The sequence below is a fragment of the Tiliqua scincoides genome, chromosome 4 (genome assembly GCF_035046505.1).
Source record: "Tiliqua scincoides isolate rTilSci1 chromosome 4, rTilSci1.hap2, whole genome shotgun sequence".
Lineage (NCBI taxonomy): Eukaryota > Metazoa > Chordata > Lepidosauria > Squamata > Scincidae > Tiliqua > Tiliqua scincoides.
Window position 1 is genome coordinate 196,602,245 of NC_089824.1, and position 22,712 is coordinate 196,624,956.

The following is a 22,712-nucleotide window of genomic DNA, read 5'->3' on the forward strand; positions in this document are numbered from 1 at the left end:
TTACAATGGTCCACCTTCAAAGCCTGACAGATTCCTGATAGCTCTGGAGGATTTTCTTGCTGGTAATCCTGTTGAGGCCTTGGTTAACCTCTGAAAGGGACAAAAGGCCAGGGCCACTGACACAATCACCTCTGAGTTGCTGTTGTGGCTTGTGCTGTATAACCCCCTATTAACTGGAGGATGTCCCAGACACGTATATTTCTTGCCCTGGGCAAGTGCCAGGGTGGCATTGCGCCCAGGCCAGACTTACGTTCTTCTTTATTCTCCTGAAAAGACTTACCTGTATGTTCCAAAGTTGATGCTAGCTAGCAGTATCCAACCAAAATTTAAATGAACCACTTTTGTTTCCTCTCCAGCTTCCCCCCCCCTTTTGTTCACCTGAAGGAGCCTCAAGGAAATGTCCCTAAGGGTCCCACCTTGCCCAGAGTTATCATATCTGCCTTGCAACATACTGGCCCCTATCTTGGAATTTCCAGCCCTTGAGGAAACACCGTCCAGCCATGAAACCTTTCCTATTCAGATGTAAATGTAGGACTCTGAAACATAGGTGTATGCAGTGTCCTGGCTCTCTTGGGCAACAGGATGTTCCAATTAAACATTGCCAGAAGACTGGGATTCCAACCACTTCCTCGATCTGTTAATGCAGCCCTTCCCAAACACAAAAGCAGAGGTTCTCACACATTTAGCACCAAAACCCACTTGTCAGGACCCACAGGAAGTGATGTCATGACTGGAAGTGACATCATCAAGCAGGAAATTTATAAACAATCCTAGGCTGCAATCCTACCCACATTTACCCAGGAGTAAGTCCCATTGACTATCATTGTTAAAAGACTATACATAGTAGCTTGTTAAAAGTACAGGTCTGTAACATTTTCCCAAATGCAGTTGCATACCATCATATGTTTGCATGTCAAGCCTAATATATTAAAAATAAAATATTGAAACCAATGGGGACCCAACTGAAATTGGCTTGCAATCCACCTAGTGGGTCTCAACCCACAATTTGAGAAACACTGCACAAAAGAATGGCACAGACCCACCCAAGCCACTACCAAGTGTCTGCCTAGAGTATATCTTGGATCCTCCCCTTTGAATCTCTATGTGTTTGCTTCCTATGGGGAGATGGCTTTCTCCAGACTGGACAAGCCTTTGTCCAGCACTCACTGAACTTGTCTGTTAAACCCTCTTTTGCCTCCCTTCTGTGTCCTATTACAGTCAGTTCTCTTTATGTGCAAATTTGCTATCTGAGAATTCACTTGTCTGCAAGGGGCAGAATTGCCACCTACCCTCAAAGTTATCTGTGATTCTCCTAGGCCCCTCCCAGGCTGCGAAAAGCCCAGGACCCCTCAGCCTTGAAAAGGTCTCTGTGACTGGTTTCACTGCAAGATGCAGCGCTCACCCCATTGGGATGGCTGCACTGGTGCTGGAAAATCGGATAGGATTGGGCTGTTAGGCTGCAACCCTAGCCACACTTACCTGAAAGTAAGCCCTATTGGCTATAATGGAACTGACTTCTGAGCAGACATGTATAGGATTGGGCACTTACTTCGGAGTCAACCTGCATAAGATTACACTGTCAATCAGCCCACATCCAATGGAAACCTGCCCTGTGCAAGGAAAGCGGAGTGTTCCACAGACTTTGACACCTGCCACATTATGCAGGGGATGAATAAAGTGGATAGAGATGCTCTTTTCCCTCTCACACCATACCAGAACCAGGGGACATCTGCTAAAAATGAGTGTTGGGAGAATAAGAACAAAACAAAATATTTCTTTACTCAGAGTGTCATTAGCCTGTGGAACTCCTTGCCACAGGATGTGGTGGTGGCATCTGGCTAAGATGCCTTTAAAAGAGGATTGGACTGATTTCTGGAGGAAAAGATCCATCACAGCTTCCAAGCTTTAGAAGTTGGCTACCTCAAAATGCCAGATGCAAGGGAGGGCACCAGGGTGCAGGTCTCTTGCTGTCTTATGTGCTCCATGAGGCATCTGGTGGGCCACTGTGAGACACAGGAAGCTGGACTAGATGGTCCCCCTTTGGCCTGATCCAGCGGCTCTTCTTAGGATCTTAATGACGAGATGCCTGCCTATCAAGAGAGAGTGTGCACTCTGTACATGCTCAGAAACACTCTTGCCACAACAGCAAGGTCTCTTGTTGTCCTGTGTGCTTCCAGAGGCACCTGGTGGGCCACTGTGGGATACAGGAAGCTGGACTAGATGGGCTTTTTGCCTGCTCCAGGGGGGCTCTCTTTATGTTCTTATGTGAATTAGCCTGTGGAACTCCTTGCCACAGACTGTGGGGGTGCCATGTTGTGTGCTCCCTGAGGCACCCGGTGGGCCACTGTGGGATACGGGAGGCTAGACAGGATGGGCCCCCTTGGGGCTCTTCTTATAGGCTTATGTTAGTCTGTGGAACTCCTTGCCACAGGATGTGGGGATGCTGTCTCGGTGGGCCACAGGGTGGGCCCTTGGCCTGACCCAGCGGGGCTCTTCTTATGTGAAGCAGCCTGTGGAACACCTCGCCACAGGGCGCGAGCTGCCGCCTCGTGGGCCGCAGGAGGCAGGTCTGTCTCCGGCGGAGGAGGAGCCCTGCGCGGCCGCGCTTCCGGCCGGGGGCTGCGGCGATGGCGGCGCCCGGCGGGGTGTTCCCCTTCCGCGACGCGCGCTGGGAGCCGGACCCGGCGCTGGAGGCGAGCCCGGCGGTGCGCGCGCCGCGGCCGGCGCCGCTGGTGCTGGACAACGGCTCGTTCCAGCTGCGGCTGGGCTGGGCCTGCGCGGACCCCGCGGTGCCCGCCGAGCCGCTGCTCCGCTTCCGCTCGCTGGTGGGCCGCAGCCGCGGGGCCCGCGGGGGCGCCGGCCCGGAGACGCAGGTGGGCAACGACCTGGGCAGCCCCGAGCCGCTCCGCTGGCTGCTCCGCTCGCCCTTCGACCGCAACGTGCCCGTCCAGATGGAGCTGCAGGAGCTGCTGCTCGACCACGGCCTCCAGCGCCTGGGGGTCTCCTCGCAGGTAGGGCGGGGAGGCCTCGGAGCCCGCGCCTAGGCGGGTCTACTCGGTAGTAAGGCCCCTTACAGCCAGTGGGGCTTACTCCCAGGAAAGTGCGTGCAGTCTCAGAGCCCAAGCCTAGGCAGGTCCACTCAGAAGTAAATCCCATTGTAGTCAGTGGTGCTTACTCCCAGGTAAATGTGGATAGGATTGCAGCCTCGGAGCCCAAGCCTATGTATGCATGGCTACTCAGAAGTTAACCTCATTGAAGTCAGTGTGGCTTACTCCCTGGAAAGTGTGGAGACAATGGCAGCCTCGGAGCTCAAGCCTATGCATATCTACTCAGATGTAAGATCCCTTATAGTCAATGGGGCTTACTCCCAGATCAGTGTGGATAGGACTGTAGCCTTAGAACCCAAGTCTATACCTGTCTACTCAGAAGTAAGTCCCATTAGACTCAGTGGGGCTTACTCCCAGGAAAGTGTGGATAGGATTGGGCTGTGAGTCTGCAGGCTTACCAACTCTTAGCACTGCATAGTGCAGTGTTTCTCAAACTGGGAGGTGGGACCCACTAGGGGGGTTGTGAGCTAATTTCAGGTGAGTCCCCATTCACTTCAATGTTCATTTTATTTTGAATATATTAGACTTGATGCTACCATGGTATGCGACTGTATTTGGAGAAATATTACAGATCAGTCCTTTTAAGAGGCTGCAGTGTATATGCTTTTAACAATGATGTCAATGGGGTTTCTTCCTGAGTAAGTGTGGATAGGATTTTGGCCTTTGGGATGTCTGGGGGATTTTTAAAAAACAAATCAGCAACTGCTTGGGAGTGTTAGGAGGGTTCTTCTTTACTTTAAATTAATTTTTAAACATATGCCTATTGTAAACTTTTAATTTACTTGATTGATTGATTTTTTGTCATATAGCTAGTGTTAAAAATTTTCCTGCTGGATGATGTCACTTCTGGCCATGACATCTCTTCTGATGGAACCTAATAGATTATCATTCTAAAAAGTGGGTCCCAGTGCTAAAAAGTGCAGTCCTATAGCGCTGAAGTGCTATATTATAGCACTTTTCAGGATTCAAAGCGCTTCCCAAAATCCTTTCATCAGGTCTGTTGGACACTATTGTTATTCTTCTGAAGGAATTAGGGGCAACCCTAAACCTTTGGGGCTTTCTTAAGGTTATCTGGGCCTTTTGTTAGAGGAGATATGGGGGGGGGGGGGGCTGGAATTTCTGATTTGTCGCTCACAACCCAATCCTATGCATGCTTGCTTAGAAATAAGTCCCATTGCAGTCTGTGGGGTTTACGCCCTATTAAGTGTATATGGAATTGCCACCTCAGAGCCCAGTCCTATCCAGTTTTTCAGTTTTCAGCAGCTGTGCCAATGGGCATATGCTGCATTCTGCCATGGGGCGGGCATTCACAGAGGCCGCCTCAAGGTATGGGAATGCTTGTTCCCTTACTTCAGGGCTGCATTGCGGTTGCATAGGCACTGGAAAGTTGGATAGGATAGGGCCCTCAGTTTCTTTATGTCACTCAGTATAGTATATATAATTGCTGTTAGCCAACACTATAAGCCAGCAAGCATTTCAGGATATCCCAGGAGCTGAACAGACATTGCAGTCAGCATGCATACAGCAGCACATTGTCAAAGGTGATTTTTAGAATAAACACATTCACTCGAAAGCCTGAATATGGCTAGAGATACCTGTATGTGCAAACAAAATATGTGAATTTTGTTATTAGCTATTCTTGAATAATAATTTTATGTGGCGTATAAAGCATGTGGAAATACAGATAGGAAATACAGATAGGGATACAGATAGGTTGAGGAACCAGCCGCTCTCCACAGGTTCGTTCTCTGTGTACTTAAATGCCTGAACCAAGACTATACTTTGGGAATAGATATGTGACTTACCTCCAGCATCTGAGACCTTCAGTTCCTTTACAGAAGTGATCAGTTCCTCTGTGGGAGGGGAGCAGCACCCAGTGTTGGAATAGTATTAAAGGCTCTTGGGTAAGTAAGGCTAGGAAAAAATGGACTGATTTTGGAGAGATGCTGGCAGTCAGTGTAGATAACAGTGGGAAAGAGGGACCATTATACTAAGTCAGATTGTATAGTCTGGCAGTTTCATATTGCTTTTTAAAGAGAGAGAGATGCAACTTCTAAGGTAGTTAAACCCTGGCAATTCCTGACAGAGAAATTAGATGAGGCCATAACTCTGGGAAAGCACATGCTTTGCATGTGGGAGGTCATAGATCCAGTTCCTGACATCTCCATGTAGGACTGGGAAAAGACCCCTCTTGAAGCCCTGAAGAGCCACTCAGTGTGAAACCAAGTTTGTTGGACCAATGGCAATAAGCTGAAACTCTATATAAGGTGGTGTCCTATGTTTGTATGAGTTTCATTATAACTGTGAGGTGATTGGCTGTAGTCACTCTTTGTTAAAGGGAAATCACTACATCCATCAGACAGGGCTTCACAATTCTGGCACACATACTGTGTGTTGCACTGCATGTTAATGCTATGCAGGCTTGGCACAAAGAACGAAAATATTTCTCATTTGCATATGAATTAATATGCAATTCAGAATTAAGTATGCTGTGGCTGCAAAAATGTTTTAGATTCCCATGTGATAGCATTGGACTCCTAAGAATCTATGGAACTTTTCTGTCATGTCCACATAGAACTCTATGTGTATTTCAATATCTAGCTACCAGCTGGACAAGGAACAGTACTGAGATTTTCTGTAACATTTTTCCCCTCTCAACTTTGCCATAGGGCTGTGTCGACCATCCAATTGTGATAACTGAAGCTGTCTGCAACCCTCTTTATTCAAGGCAAATGATGTCAGAGCTCCTCTTTGAATGTTACCAAGTGCCAAAGGTTTCTTATGGTGTGGACAGTTTGTACAGCTTCTACTACAACAAAAAGCAGAACTGGCCTTGCAGTGGTCTCATAGTGTCCTCCGGATATCAGTGTACACACATTTTGCCAATCTTGGATGGCAGGTGAGTTGGGTAGATACAATTTGTTACAACTTGGCATAAAGACATGGTTGTACGCATCAGGAACTTTATTGAGCTAATTACTTTTTTGAGAAAGCTTTTGGCCACAGTGATCAAATTTCACTTGAGAAGATGCAAAGATATGTTGTTCTTGGATGCCTCTTTTACTTACAGTGTGGTCTTATACTCAAGTTAATACACCAGCATAGCTACATTGGGCTTAACTGTAATCTGCACATAATTCAACACAAAGTAGGAGAAGCAAAGTGCTTCAGAAACCCCAGAGAGTTGCACCTGTTAGCCATTCCCCCAGCACCAATGGTAATACTTCCTGCATTTACCATTCATGGGATAGCATGCTGGTAAAACCTCCACGTAGGCACAGCATGGAAAGGGTCAATCAAAGCATGGCAACCAGGAGCTATACCTATGATATTGGCAAATGACACATGTACACATGGTTACTGTGTACATAAGCTACTGTTACACAGACTGCAATGGGGAGAAGCAGTGAGAAGTGAGACACACACACACACACACACACACACACACACACACACACACACACACACAGAGAGAGAGAGAGAAAATACCTTGTTAACTACAGAAGACCAGTGAAAGAAAGCTAGCTTCCTTGGGAGAGGATAGGCTTATAGAAGAATCCTTACCCTGAGGAGCCTGGTATATTTCAAGTCCCTGTAGGAAAACCCATCTGCTCAAAAGAACCTTTTTGCCAGGGGTAACCTTACTCACCATGAACATTAAACTTATTTTTTAATCTAGTGGATTCTGATATCTGGTAAATAATCATAAAGCTTGAAAATTTCTTATTTACCTTTTATATAAAATTCTGATGCACAAAAGAGCTCAGCCAACATATTTCCGAGACCCACACATTACATGTGAAAGAGTCACATTTAGCTCTATAGTAGCCATTTTCAACCACTGTGCCATGGCACACTGGTGTGCCGCGAGTGGTCCCTAGGTGTGCTGCGGGAGTTTGGTGGAGGGTCATTTATTAATAGCACCATTGGGGATATGAGCCTCCCACCAACAGCAAGGTGTGCCTTGTCAATTGTCCAAAAACTGATGGTGTGCCTTAACAATTCTAGTACCTTGTCAGTGTGCCATGAGGCAAAAAAGGTTGAAAATCACTGTATTAAAGCATTCTGGAGAAAAGCACAAAAATAAAATTCCTATGAATATCAATACTGAAGATCTAGCCTAGAACATGCACCCAGGATTAGAGAGGCACGAGGGTCCCAGGAGTTGACCTGCAACTGACTTGTGCTTTTGTGCATGTTCCAAGTGAATGTCTGCAAAAGCTTGAGCCTTTGTGAATCATCAGTTTGATCTCTTTCAAAAGTTTGAATGTGTCCACAAAAGGTCCAGTCTTTGCAAGCATCAACTGCTTGCAAAGGATTGAATCAAATGAACTTTGGTGAAAGTTAGATTTCCTTGCAAAGGTTCAAACTTTTGTGGACACATCAAGGCTCACCTTGATTATGATAGCAAATGTTCAAATAGAGTTCAAGATTTTGAGCTCCGCTGGTTAAATGTTTGCATCTCTACTCAGGATGGAATCTTGTGCATGTTTACTCAGAAATGCATGCCACAAACTTAAATGGAACTTACCAGGGATGATACAAATTCCTCTTTCAATGAAATTTCTGATGGAATGCATACTTCTGAACCCCTCCTGCCCCCAATCAGTTCAGGCTTTATGATGCTCTGATATCTACAGAGTTCATGCATTCTATATGTCTACAGACCAAAATATGTACTTTAATGCATCATTTGTAATGTATTATCGCATCTGCTCTTGGGATAGGGAATGCAAGTGATTCCCAAACTGTGGGTCAGGACCTGATTTCTGGTGGGTCCCACAGAGCCTCCAGTGAAAGCATGGGTGATGGAATGATCATATAACTAATTGCTTTGAGGCTTTTCAAAAATCATATAGCTGCTAATTGCCTTGCAAAGAGCTCAGCTCCTTGCAAACCGAGCTCCTGTATTGTGCAAGCATGTGTAAGTATAGGGCAGCCATTTTCAACCATTGTGCCGTGGCACAATGGTGTGCCACGAATGGTCTTCAGGTGTGCCGCAGGAATTTGGGAGAGGGTCATTTAGCAATAGGACCATTGGGGGATGTGAGCCCCCATTGACAGCACATTTTGCCTTGTCAATTGTCAAAAAGCTGATGGTGTACCTTGACCATTTTAGTGCCTTGCCAATGTGCCATGAGATGTAAAAGGTTGAAAATCATTGCTCTAGAGCAGGGGTGTCCAAAATTTTTGGCAGGAGGGCCACATCATCTCTCTGACACTGTCAGGGGCCGAGGGAAAAAAAAATTAATTTACATTTAAAATTTGAATAAATTTACATAAGTTTACATAAATGAATATATTAAAGATGAACTTATATGAATGAATGATGGTCATGAAATAGCTCAAGGCCTATAAAAGGCCTTGCACAAAGCAAGGCTGGCCTTTCCTTTGCTGCCACTACTGCATTACAGACGTGAAACAGCAAGAAGTGGAGGGAGCCATCATCCCACAGCTCACTCGAGTGGTCAAACAGTCGCCCTCACGCTGAGAGCAGTTGCGTCGGGCCAGTGTGGGCTCAAACAAATCTCTGGAGGGCCGGAGACTCATTGGAGACTGGGGGCTCCCTGAGGGCCTGATTGAGAGACCTCAAGGGCCGCAAGTGGCCCCAGGGCCTGGGTTTGGGCACCCCTGCTCTAGAGCCTCAGTTTGGCCACCTGTTACAGATGGTACAGAAAATTCTTTTTAAAGCTCAAGTTGGTACTTGAATGAAAAATTGATATTTCCTATTGATCACTGATAGGAAAAAACGTATTTATTTTTTTTTAAACTATTTGTTCCTGTGCCATGTAGAGACTAGTTTTTCCTTTCGTTTTTGTGGGTTGACAGGTTGGATGCAAGAAACTGTAAGCGTATAAATCTTGGAGGCTGCCAGGCCACTATGTACCTTCAGCGTCTCCTGCAGCTGAAATACCCTGGGCATTTTGCTGCCATGACTCTTAGCCGTGTGGAGGAAATACTACATGAGCACAGCTACATTGCAGAAGATTATAAGGAAGGTAAGTGTTGCTGTCAATGTCTGTCATGCAGTTTCTATTTAAGTTTTATACTTACATTCATGCCCCATTCGTTTGTCAGAGCTGTGTGCTTCCCTATAGTTCTGGCAGTCCCAGAAGTGTTGTCTTCTGCACTAATTCATTTTCTACACAATGGGTTGAACCCTAGGAGCACATGTGAAAATAAGGTGGCATTTTGTACTGTACTGCATGTAGAAGTATTCAGTGATAATGAGATCCTGAGAGTCCAGAGAAATTCCATTTGGATTTATGTGCCCAAGAACCTTGTGTTATCCACTTTTATGTGCGCAAGCCCCCTTCTGCAAATGGAAGGATAACTTAGGATACAAGTCAGTGTCCACAAAAGAAAATTTAGGGATAAAATTAAGATGGAAGCCATTGACAATATTTCTTTACTCTTCAAAAAAAGAACCCAACAATTTAAAAGTAATCGTATTGTACAGAGACTATCATATTGTATTAAAATGTGTTTTCCTGTTTGTATAATATGCTATAATATAATTCAGTGCTATGAACCTTTTTCATAATCCACTTTTATTTCAGGCAAGTGGCTGTGACTTAGCAATGTGGTAGGTCCCAGCTTTAGCTGCAAGTGTCTCCACTTAAAACTGCTTAAACCAGCAGAGGTGGTAAAGTCCCCTCCCATTCAGCTGCAGGGTTGACAAAACTAACCTTAGATAGTCTAACTCGGAGGAAGGCAGCTTCATTGGTTTGTTTTTTATTTCTATCTTGCCTTTTGTTGTATAGTTCAGAGATGGCAGAAAAAAGTATCAAAATTATTTTCTATTAAATCATCTTCAGTAGTTTAAAATGTCATATATATAATTTTTTTTTAAAAAGCCTTGGTAGCAGCAGGTACATAACAGCTCACAAATTCAAAAGTTTGGCAGAATGAATGCCTTTGTAACAGGAGTGGGTCTCCCTCCACATCTGGGGAACTATGCTGAAGAAGGCTCTGCCCCATGCAAATTGAATTTGCCCAGTGATGGAACACAATGTGAGCCTCCTTTTGAAGATTTCAGAGAATGGGTAGTTTTATACAAGGGGTCCCCATATCTGTAGATTCACTTATCCGAAGGTCAGGTCCATGGACCCCCCTACTGTCCATGCCACTGGAGGGTCCGCTGAACTCAATAGAGACCGCAGGCTCAGACTGAGCCTTAAGGTTAAAAAAAAGCAACTTCTGGTTTCACAGGAATCCACGAGTGAGTACTCTGCTGGATTCACGATCCTCCAGAGGTGAAGAAAACAGAGCTTCCTCAACTTCAGAGGGTAAGGGGGAGCCTTCGCCCATATCTGCAGTTTCACTTAACTGCAGGGGGTTTCAGAACAGCACCCTCACAGATATGGCCATTGTAGTTCCTCCGAATGGAAGTAATATGCTCTCTTCCTCTCCCCCCTCCCCACATGGCTTCCATAAGCAATTTAGCTGCAGCATTCTGAATAGTTGTAGTTTCAAATACTGTTCAGGGAAGCCCTATGTATAATCCAAGTGATCTGTGACCCAGGCATGGGGAACTGTGGCCAGATCTGTTTTCTTGAAGAATAACTGTATCTGACAGACCAGTCACACCTGGGAAAATGTGTTCCTGGCTGCTCTACCATCTGCCACCCCCACCCCCCAAGCAGGACTGGGTCCAGCAGCACCTGCATGGTGCACAGTTTATCTTTCAGAAGGAGTGCTACCATGTCAAGAACAGGCTGAACTTCCATTTCTCACTTTTGCCATTCAAGGGATTATGCTTTCCTGACATTTTGGTCATATTGTGCTTTTGAGTACGTTTTTGAAAGTATTGAGGCATGAATTCAGATTATGAATGCATCTATCATGTTTGTTTGTCTTCTTCCTGAATTGCTGCATGGTAGAGTCCTTGGGGAAGTTGTATGCACGTGTGTTTGTTTTAAAGTCCATCATATAGTCAGAACTTGAACTTGTCACTCTCACAACATTTTTTCTGAATTATGCCAGTCCCTATGTGATCTTGTTTCATGTGGATCCCACCATGACCTTTTTCAAACCTACTGTCTGCAATTTGCCTTTGGGCAGTTTGTTGTGGTAACTATGGAAGTTACTCCCCTTGAATTAAGTGTCTTGGGCAACCTCCCTCCCCCCGTTTCTTTTCATGTATCCTGTGTCTTGGTGCAAGGAACGTGAGAGAAGATTTTAAGTGGGTGCATTAGGCAAAGCCTACCTCATTGGAAAATAAAAGAAAGAATATTGGACAAAAGGGCTTATGTGCATACTCATCTAGAATGTTTCCCCTTAATTTCCAGAAGCATGTACATTTTTAAAGGAATTTACACAGAAGGTTTTGGCTGTACCTGACAAAACTGTTTGTTGTGCTTAGAGATGGAGAAGTGGCGCTCCCCTGAGTATTATGAGAATAATGTGCATAAGATGCAGCTGCCCTTTTCGAACAAGCTCCTGGGGAGCACCCTCACATCTGAAGAGAAGCAGGAGAGGCGGCAGCAGCAGCTCCGTCGGCTCCAGGAACTTAATGCCCGTCGGCGAGAGGAAAAGCTACAGCTTGATCAAGAAAGGCTGGACAGGCTGCTTTACGTTCAGGTAATCTTACTTGCCATTTTGTCTTTGGGGAAATAGGAAAAGGAATGAGTAGCTTGAACAAAGACTATTCCAGCAGAAATAAATAGTCTCATAACATCACTTGGTATCACACAGCTGAGGAAGCTGCAGATATCACTTGATTGTCAGCAAATGACAACATATATTCATATTTGTCAGTTTCTTTTTGAATTCTGCTATATGCCAGGTGTGATTTTCTGCAGTATTCCTGCTAATCTAATTGCAATCAATAGGAAGTGCAACAGTGAAGGCCAGTAACTGTTTAATTTCCAGCATTGATGATAAAAATTTGTCATGTTTGTGAGCAGGAACTGCTGGAAGATGGTCAAATGGATCAGTTTCACAAAGCTTTGATGGAACTGAACATGGACTCTGCTGAAGAACTTCAGTCTTATATCCACAAGCTGAGTATAGCTGTTGAGCAAACCAAGCAGAAAATCCTACAGGCAGAAGCCAGTGTTGAAGTGGATGTGGTGGATAGCAAGCCAGAGGTAACATAATGAGTTGAGTTACATTCTGTTAATACACAAGTCTATGCAAAACAATTCTAAGGTTTGACTGTGCTATAACTCTGGGCAGACTTACCTGCTGCTGTCTCCTCTTATAACATTCCCCCACTTCTCTCCATTCTATTCTGTTTCCAGCAAAGAAATGAAAACATTCTATAGAAACTACTTTTGTGCTTCTAATCTCCTGAAAGCACCTTTTTATTTTTTAGGAACATAAACATAATTAATATTCATTCTGCACTTTGAACCCTTGCAAAAAATGTCTTGCACAAAAGTGAGCAGTAGCTCAATTTGAATACTCTTTAAGAGATACACTGCAACCTGATGGAGGTTGAGAGTTTATACATACAAATTGTTTGAGTCTAAGGATGAACAATGAAGCTTGTCAGGTTACCTAAGAACAACCCCACTGGATCAGGCCATAGGCCCATCTAGTCCAGCTTCCTGTATCTCACAGCGGCCCACCAAATGCCCCAGGGAGCACACCAGATAACAAGAGACCTGCATCCTGGTGCCCTCCCTTGCATCTGGCATTCTGACATAGCCCATTTCTAAAATCAGGAGGTTGCACATGCACATCATGGCTTGTAACCCATAATGGATTTTTCCTCCAGAAACTTGTCCAATCCCCTTTTAAAGGCATCCAGGCCAGACGCCATCGCCACATCCTGTGGCAAGGAGTTTCACGGACCAACCACACGCTGAGTAAGAACATAAGAACAGCCCCACTGGATCAGGCCATAGGCCCATCTAGTCCAGCTTCCTGTATCTCACAGTGGCATACCAAATGCCCCAGGGAGCACACCAGATAACAAGAGACCTCATCCTGGTGCCCTCCCTTGCATCTGGCATTCTGACATAATATTGGAGGTTTACTGACATAATCTGAGTAAAGAAATATTTTCTTTTGTCTGTACTAACCCCCCCAACACTCAATTTTAGTGGATGTCCCCTGGTTCTGGTGTTATGTGAGAGTTTAAAAAGCATCTCTCTATCCACTTTATCCTTCTCATGCATAATTTTGTATGTCTCAATCATGTCCCCCCTCAGGCGTCTCTTTTCTAGGCTGAAGAGACCCAAACGCTGTAGCCTTTCTCATAAGAAAGGTGCCCCAGCCCAGTAATCATCGTAGTTGCTCTCTTTTGCACTTTTTCCATTTCCACTATGTCTTTTTTGAGATGCGGCGACCAGAACTGAACACAATACTCCAGGTGTGGCCTTACCTTCGATTTGTACAACAGCATTATAATATTAGCTGTTTTGTTCTCAATACCTTTTCTAATTATCCCAAGCATAGAACTGGCCTTCTTTACTGCTGCCGCACATTGGGTGGACACTTTCATCAACCTGTCCACCACAACCCCAAGATCTCTTTCCTGATCTTTTACAGACAGCTCAGAACCCATCAGCCTATATGTGAAGTTTTGATTTTTTGCTCCAATGTGCATGACTTTACACTTACTGACATTGAAGCGCATCTGCCATTTTGTTGCCCATTCTGCCAGTCTGGAGAGATCCTTCTGGAGCTCCTCACAATCACTTCTGGTCTTCACCACTCGGAAAAGTTTGGTGTCGTCCACAAACTTTGCAACCTCACTGCTCAACCCTGTCTCCAGGTCATTTATGAAGAGGTTGAAAAGCACCGGTCCCAGGACAGATCCTTGGGGCACACCGCTTTTCACTTCTCTCCATTGTGAAAATTGCCCATTGACACCCACTCTCTGTTTCCTGGTCTTCAACCAGTTCTCAATCCATGAGAGGACCTGTCCTCTAAATCCCTGACTGTGGAGCTTTTTCAGTAGCCTTTCGTGAGGGACCGTGTCAAACGCCTTCTGAAAGTCCAGATATATAATGTCCATGGGTTCTCCCGCATCCACATGCCTGTTGACCTTTTCAAAGAATTCTATAAGGTTCGTGAGGCAAGACTTACCCTTACAGAAGCCATGCTGACTCTCCCTCAGCAAGGCCTGTTCGTCTATGTGTTTTGAGATCCTATCTTTGATGAGGCATTCCACCATCTTACCCGGTATGGATGTTAGGCTGACTGGCCTATAGTTTCCTGGGTCCCCCCTCTTTCCCTTTTTAAAGATAGGCGTGACATTTGCTATCCTCCAATCCTCTGGCACCATGGCCATTTTGAGGGACAAGTTGCATATTTTAGTCAAGAGATCAGCAACTTCATTCTTCAATTCCTTAATAACTCTAGTGTGGATGCCATCAGGGTCCGGTGACTTATTGATCTTTAATTTATCAATGAGGTCTGAAACATCTTCTCTTTTAACCTCTATCTGACTTAATTCCTTGGTCAGGAGGGGCCGTTCGGGCAGCGGTATCTGCCCGAGGTCTTCTGCCATGAAGACAGATGCAAAGAACTCATTTAATTTCTCTGCCATCTCTAAGTTTCCTTTTATCTCCCCTTTCCCTCCCTCACCATCCAGAGGGCCAACCACTTCTCTGGCGGGTTTCCTGCTTCTAACATATTTGAAGAAGCTTTTATTATTCCCCTTAATGTTGCTGGCCATGTGTTCTCATAGTCTCGCTTGGCCTCCCATATCACCTTCTTACATTTCTTTTGCCACAGTTTATGTTCCTTTTTATTCTCCTCATTAGGGCAAGACTTCCATTTACGGAAGGAAGCTTCCTTGCCCTTTACAGCAAGTGTGCAAAGATTCTTGTCTGGCTCCTCGCTGATATGACATCTTCCTGGACGCTTCCAAAATTAGTGTCAGAAACACCTGGGGGAAAAAACAGATTATAGGATTAGGGAGCAGTAGTGTTTCAAGACTGACTGTGTAGTGGAGAGATGCAAAGAATGTAGTTACGCTCATGTTCCATGTATACCTTGAGGAGGCAACTATGTGATGCTTTGGTCATTGAAATGTCATTGTTACTGAACTTGAGATACATCTGGTATGACACTGAGATAACGTGTGCTAAACCTAAGCGATCAAGATTAATTAAAACTGTATATTAATGTCATTTATGAGCATCTCTGTAGAAAATAGAATAATGCCTACCCATAATTATCCTGTCTATGGACAGTCTGATGTCGTTAGGCGTAGCATGTCAGTTTTTGTAGTAGCTGAACTGCCTTTTCATATCAGCAGAACATAGGTTTGTTCCAGTGAGCATTTCTTTGAAGTGTGTATGCTTTTTGCTTTAGGGTGAAGGACCATGAACTGAAAACAGTCAGTCTCAAGAGTTTTTCAGGACGTATTTTTACTTGCATGCAGAGGAATATTTAATCTTTATCCTTACGTAAGCCTCTAGTTGTATAAGCTTTTAGTATGTTTGCTGCATTAAAAATAGCATAATTAGTTTACCTCTGAGAAGAGTAATTTCTTGTTGCAAAATTTCCAAACCCAAATTGCCCAGTATTATAGATCTAAGTAAAGAAGGCTCCAGACAGCACTCAATAAATAATATTTTGTGATGACATTTTTAGCCAACAGTGAGCTGTGCTTCATTTTGGTAGCCTGGTCTTTGAGGCTCTTTGGGGCATAATGCCTTCCTTTACATTGGATTGTAGATTTCCGCCTGAAAGTAGCAATTTTCCAAAATTCACACATTTATTTAGCCAGCAAATATTTGTTTTCCAGAATTGGAGGACAGAATAAAATAATTGACAGACTGGTTGGCAAGTCAGTAAAGGTACTGAGTTTGAGCCATCTTGAAAATCTAGGTTAACTACTTACATGATACTCAAACTTTTTCTTCTTTTTTCATCCATGAAGAATGGTCATTCTTTTAAGTAGATGAATAGCTTGAGGTGATATATTGGTGTGATTGTAAATATGTAAACACGTGGTTTTGATCCTTATCTTGTTCACTATGGTTGTAGACCTAAGCACATTTGCTAGGGGTACAGCCTCATAAAACTCAGTGGCTTTTACTCCTGCACAAACCATTAGGCCTGCATTTAAAATATTAGGTTTTTCCCAGAACGGAATATTGCATGAATGAAATTCAGCCAGCAGAAAATAATTGTTTACCATACTAACAGCTGTTTTTAGACTTTGGCATATGCATGGTAGCTTGTGTGGTTTTGCGGTTTAGGGGAATAGCCTGTGGTCTCATTCCTTTCCAAGACTCCTGATCTGGACCCACTGAGCAGTGAACAATCCATGGAAGATGTAGAAAGCATGAATGAATTTGAGCCTTTATTTGCTGAGGAGCAACCTGAGGTTGAAAAGCCAGTTACGACAGTACAGGTTTGTCTTTATTCTCTTTCTCCCTCTGAATTCCACAGAAATGGCCATATAAACTAACTTCTGAAATCTATAGCACTCTACCAGTCATTTTGGACATGACCTTGGGAGTCCTAAGCAAAAAATTCCTTGGGGCTGGGCTTACTGAGTGGTCTTTGAAGGCATGCCTTTTCTGTGGCTAGTTTTCTATCTGTTAAGTGATAGATACAGGCCCTGTAAATTGTATTGCAAGGCTACTGCTTGCATTAAGAAGGCTAGAAACTATGAAACATTTTTAAGGCATAGGTTGCTTAAATCCTACTGAGTCTAATCTAAGACTGCCGCCCTGTGCACACATGGGAGTAAATCTTATTGCACTAGACTTATTTCTGAGTAAAAGAGTCTTCTTACTTCTGAGTCAATGCACAGGATTGAGCTTGGAAATGGCTATGTGGATCATTTTAAGAACGTAAGATTGCCCTTTTAGGTCATAACAAGGTCAACCTAGTGTTTGCTTTTAGCTTCTGCCATTCAGAGCTGCCTCTGTCCATAAAAGTGTCATTAGCTATTACAACTGAAACAATCGATGCTTGACTGGTTCTGAAAGGGGTGCACAATCCCACCCCCAGACATTTATAGTGAGGAAAAGGTTTCTCCAGAAGTACCTGTTGTTGCTTTGATCATACCTGAAAGAGATTGTATCTCCCCAGCAGATGAAAACATGAAGCATCTTTTCAGATGGTGGCATAGAATAGATGTTCTGACAGTGATTCATGTATATTTGCAGTGAATGTAACTATTTTTTTAGAGTTGCCAAACAGTGCTCTACTCTAAAGCAGGTCTGGATGAACCCTGGCCTGGAGGCCAAATCCAGCGTTCAGCTGAATCCTTCCCTTCTGTGACTGGAATGTTTGGTTCTGGAGTGCCGCACAACTGCCATTTCTGAGATTGGGACAATGCAACACTCTGGCTTATCGCGGAAATCGGGGCACAGTGCCCACTGGGGCATTGCACCAGAGACACAATGGGCCAGAGCATCGCGTCGTCCCAATCTCAGGATTAGCAGTCGCACAGCATTCTGGAACCAAAAGTGCTAGCCATGCCAGGGGAATGCATTCCTGGTGTGCAGCGGTCAGCATTTTGAGCACCATGGCTCTAAATCTAATTCTGAATTCTGTTCTGAATCTAATTTTTTTACAGCCAGTGTTTAACTTGGCAGAGTATCACCAGCTCTTTCTTGGCACAGAAAGAATCCGAGTACCTGAAATAATCTTCCAGCCATTCTTGATAGGAGAAGAGCAGGCTGGATTAGCAGAAACCATGGAGTTTGTCCTGGAGAGGTTAGTTCATGGAGTGCTGAACCCCTCATGCTAACACTGCTTTAAAGTGATGGTTTAGTAAAGTGATAGATATCTTCAATCTTTTCAACCTCTTCAGTCCTGTCAAAGCCTGCTGTAAACACTCCCCCCCCCCCCGACTTCTCTTGGAATATGTGTCTGCTGGACATAAGAACCTTGGTTCCATAACTGCTGAAAAAAGTATGCCTAACATAATGAACAGGCAATAGATTAGAAAAAAGGTTCTCTCTTTTTGGTAAAGAAAGGTTTTGTGAAACTCCATAATCTGAACTTAAAAAAAAAAAATACTGTATGCACTTGTACTAGGGAATCCATCCTTGGAACAGTTTAAGCCTGTCTACCCCTGCTTTTACTATAGTTGTTACAGGCAAGAGGTTATTGTAGATTAACAAAATCCCTGATCCTCTTATGTAGACAAACCTCAGGAATCTGTGTTTATACGAGTGCTTTTACAACACTTCATTTCTATAACAGCAGTTTTATTTATTTATTGTTTCTTCAGGTATCCTAAAGAGCAGCAGGAAAAGCTGGTCCAGAATGTCTTCCTTACTGGGGGAAACATGATGTATCCTGGAATGAAAGCCAGAATTCAGAAGGAACTGCTAGAAATGAGGCCATTCCAGTCATCCTTTCAGGTGTGATATCTGCTTTGGCAGTGCATTGGCTGCATGTGATCAATGCTTGGCATACTGTGCCAAAACGCCATAATTAATAGCCCTTTATATGATGTATTTGATTTTATATACTTCTAAATTATGCTACATGTTGGCAACAAGTTGTAGAACTATAGAATGCTTTGTAGTTGCGATGGACCACACTGAGATTTTTCTATAGACAGTCCACACTGGAATGACAAAGATAGGATAAGCTTGTTTTGAAATTTAAAAACACACGTCTTCTCACATCAGCATCCAGGTGGTTTACAAATAATATTCATGTAAACAATCCAAATACAAGGCAATATGGATCTTCATATGACTGCACCATATACAGTCATATATACAGCTTTGCTCATATGTTACCATTCTGGTTCTGTTTTTTTGTACCATGCAGGTGCGTCTTGCTTCCAATCCTGTTTTAGATGCATGGCATGGAGCTCGGACTTGGGCCCTGGAGTATATGAACCGAGAAGAAGGCTGGATTACCAGGAAAGATTATGAAGAAAAAGGTGGAGAGTACCTTAAGGAACACTGTGCTTCCAACGTCTATGTACCCATTCGTCTCCCAAAGCAGGCACCGCGGACTGCTGAAGCTCCAACATCCAGTAAAACATTGGGGACTGCCCCAAACGGTGCCTCTGAACAGGCATAGTATGTGAACTGGGATGTTGTATGCAACTTGAATAAGTTTCAGGAGACTCCTTTCTGAGGCAACAGCACAGCTACCATCTTTTCAGAACTGGATGCGAGTTTGTGTCTAGCATTTCCGGTTGAATCTAGCACCTCTTGGAATTTTTGGCTTCTTAGGTGGTGGTGAGTCAAGGTATATTATACACTTTAAAAAGCAGCTAATGTTTTTTGATCTCTACAGTAAGAAATCTTGAGTGCACCATCTTCACTGTTGCCATAAGAGTGACAGGTTCTAGGTGTAAAGAGAGTGAACAAAATATTCCAGAGAAAATGCTTTTTGGCCTCGTTGAGGCTAACACACTGTGCGTTTTATATTAATAGCAATGTAAATAAAGGTGTTCAGTTTTTCCATGGTTTTCGGTCTCAGACTTGGTTCCCTAACATTCCAGAGTAGCAGCATTAGTCCAGAAGAGGGCGCTTTCAGCCAAAGGAAAATGAATCTTGAAAAAGAATAACTCTTCCTTGAGACAGGGACTGCAGGGGTTTTGTATTCAAATTCCCTATTTAATTTTCTTTTTAAGCTGCTTAGGAACTTTTTCTTCTCTTTCTTCTAGTTATGAGACAATCTATATTTTAAGGACAGAAGTTGTGTCCTAATGCCAATAGCTGTGATAACTAGAAACTATTACTTTCTGTGGCATAGATTTATAAAATATATATTGAACAAGCACGGCTGAGAGTGGTTGCTGATATATTTAGAGGCATTTGTTATTCATTTTCCAGGCTTCCTACAATAGTATCACATTACCAATTGAACACTACTTCCTATGCCTAGCGATCCCCAGCATTGCAAGAGAACAACCCCTTGTTCATTCACTCTTGCTTGCATTAAACAACCATTGTGTGAGTTTGCCATACTGCCATGTAGCTTCTCTTCTGAATGAATGTCCCTGTACACTTGAACATCACCTCTGTTAATCAGAACCATAGTGGTGTATTTAGGGAACACTATAGTCCATAAGGCCACAGGAAAAAATAGGCAAATTAATTAGCCCAATTTATGTTCTAATTTCCAACAGTCAATTACTGTAGTACTGCCTAACTGAAGGCAGAACATCTGTCTGTCACAAATTGATCTAAGAGTTCTCATATCTCCTGAAGCTGTAGAAACTCAAGAATATGTTGGTGCCTGCATTCTTACACATTGCCTATTTCAGGGATTTTTGGATGGCGGCCCACAAAGTATATCCAGTCCCCAAAGCAATTGTATCTGGCCTCTGGGGGGCATACCAAATTTTCATAAAGATGGAGCAAGTTGTATTTTTCAAGTTTTTTTCATTCATACAGGTGGAGAAGGAAGCAGAGATACTTCACTCTTTCAGTTTGTGTGCAAGTATATTAAAACAATGATTTTTAGAGAGCAAAAGTGATCCTAAATGGAAAGACCTCGTGGGAAGGCTAATAGGAAGGGAGTTCAATTCTTAATTCAATGAGAAGGGAGTTTCATAGATGTAGTGTCACTGTAAAAAATTATATGTAATTTGAGAGAGACTCCATATAATAAGCCCCCTCCCCAAAGTCATTGGTGGAGGAGGTGCATCCTGTGAGTGCTGCCAGCCTCTGAGGCGTGACTACTGGCAACAAGGGGAAGAGCCTTCTCTGTAGTGATACTACATCTGTGGATACTACATTCCAGAGAAAATGTAGTCACCGAAGAAGCGCTGAACAACATTGAGTTGGAGGAGCTTGACAGTGAACCAACCCTAAAAGAACTTCACGTGGCCGTGGACTCCCTTGCCTTTGGCAAGGCACTTGGAAAAGACAGCATCCCTGCTGAAGTCCTAAAGTGCTGCAAAGAGATCATCGTCACTGAGCTGCATGAAATCCTCTGTCTCTGCTGGAGAGAAGGTGGAGTACCTCAAGACATGAGGGATGCAAACATCATCACGCTGTACAAGAACAAAGGCGACAGGGGTGACTGCAATAACTACCGTGGCATCTCTCTCCTTAGCGTTGTAGGAAAGTTGTTTGCCCGAGTTGCACTAAAGAGGCTCCAGGTACTTGCAGAGAGCGTTTATCCAGAATCACAGTGCGGATTCTGAGCCAACAGGTCCACCACTGATATGGTATTCTCCCTTAGACAACTGCAGGAGAAATGCAGGGAACAGCGACAGCCACTCTTTATAGTCTTCATAGATCTCACGAAGGCCTTCGACTTGGTCAGCAGGGATGGCCTCTTCAAGATTCTCCCCAAGATTGGATGTCCACCCAGGCTCCTCAGCATTATCAGATCCTTCCACAAGGACATGAAGGGCACTGTTGTCTTCGATGGCTCCACATCAGACCCCTTTGACATCCGAAGCAGCGTGAAGCAGGGCTGTGTTCTTGCACCAACCTTGTTTGGGATTTTCTTCGCTGTCCTGCTGAAGCATGACTTGGGAACTGCAACAGAAGGCATCTATCTCCGGACCAGATCAGACGGAAAGCTCTCCAACCTCTCCAGACTGAGAGCAAAGTCCAAAGTCCAGCTGAAATATCTGCGTGACTTTCTCTTTGCCGACGATGCAGCTGTCACTACCCACTCTGCCAAAGATCTCCAGCAGCTCATGGATCGTTTTAGCAAGGCCTGCCAAGATTTTGGACTGACGATCAGCCTGAAGAAAACACAGGTCATGGTTCAGGATGTGGACTCACCTCCCTGCATTACAATCTCTGCGCATGAACTGGAGGTTGTCCATGACTTTGTGTACTTTGGCTCAACGATCTCTGACACTCTTTCTCTCGATACCGAACTAAACAAACGCATCGGTAAAGCAGCTACCACGTTTTCCAGACTCACAAAGAGAGTCTGGTCCAACAAGAAGCTGACGGAACATACCAAGATCCAGGTCTACAGAGCTTGCGTCCTGAGTACACTTCTGTACTGCAGCGAGTCATGGACTCTTCGCTCACAACAGGAGAGGAAACTGAATGCTTTCCACATGCGCTGCCTCCGACGCATCCTCGGCATCACCTGGCAGGACAAAGTTCCAAACAACACAGTCCTGGAATGTGCTGGAATCCCTAGCATGTATGCACTGCTGAAACAGAGACGCCTGCGTTGGCTCGGTCATGTCGTGACAATGGATGATGGCCGGATCCCAAAGGATCTCCTCTATGGAGAACTCGTGCAAGGAAAGCGCCCTACAGGTAGACCACAGCTGCAATACAAGGACATCTGCAAGAGGGATCTGAAGGCCTTAGGAGTGGGCCTCAACAAGTGGGAAACCCTGGCCTCTGAGCGGCCCGCTTGGAGGCAGGCTGTGCAGCATGGCCTTTCCCAGTTTGAAGAGACACTTGGCCAACAGTCTGAGGCTAAGAGGCAAAGAAGGAAGGCCCATAGCCAGGGAGACAGACCAGGGACAGACTGCACTTGCTCCCGTTGTGGAAGGGATTGTCACTCCCGAATTGGCCTTTTCAGCCACAGTAGACAATGTTCCAAAACCACTTTTCAGAGCGCGATACCATAGTCTTTCAAGACTGAAGGTTGCCAACAAGTACTGCATTGCTACGCTGTTAGGTTGATGTTTTATATCAGTTATACAGGGTGTCCACAAAAACACTCCCTGATTTCAAACAGGTATAACATGCAACTTTATTGTAATAATCTTTCACAGTTAGT

At 44.2% G+C, this 22,712-nt stretch overlaps 1 protein-coding gene across 1 annotated transcript; it reads left to right on the forward strand.

The window, feature by feature from the left end:
- The first annotated feature begins 2,627 nt into the window (after positions 1–2,627).
- On the forward strand, positions 2,628–20,925 carry ACTR5 (actin related protein 5). Its single transcript, XM_066624885.1, has 9 exons — positions 2,628–3,011; positions 5,777–6,006; positions 8,937–9,106; positions 11,473–11,690; positions 12,017–12,199; positions 16,306–16,428; positions 17,605–17,744; positions 18,265–18,397; positions 18,816–20,925. Exons 1-9 carry the CDS (start codon positions 2,628–2,630, stop codon positions 19,071–19,073), a joined length of 1,839 nt encoding a protein of 612 aa, XP_066480982.1. The 3' UTR covers positions 19,074–20,925.
- Positions 20,926–22,712: the final 1,787 nt, after the last annotated feature.

Excerpts from the sequence above, each read along its gene's own strand:
- ACTR5 (XM_066624885.1), top strand. The coding sequence starts at position 2,628 with ATGGCGGCGCCCGGCGGGGTGTTCCCCTTCCGCGACGCGCGCTGGGAG. Across the intron at positions 9,107-11,472 it reads TGCAGAAGATTATAAGGAAG|AGATGGAGAAGTGGCGCTCC; the intron begins GTAAGTGTTGCT and ends TGTTGTGCTTAG. Across the intron at positions 16,429-17,604 it reads AGCCAGTTACGACAGTACAG|CCAGTGTTTAACTTGGCAGA; the intron begins GTTTGTCTTTAT and ends ATTTTTTTACAG.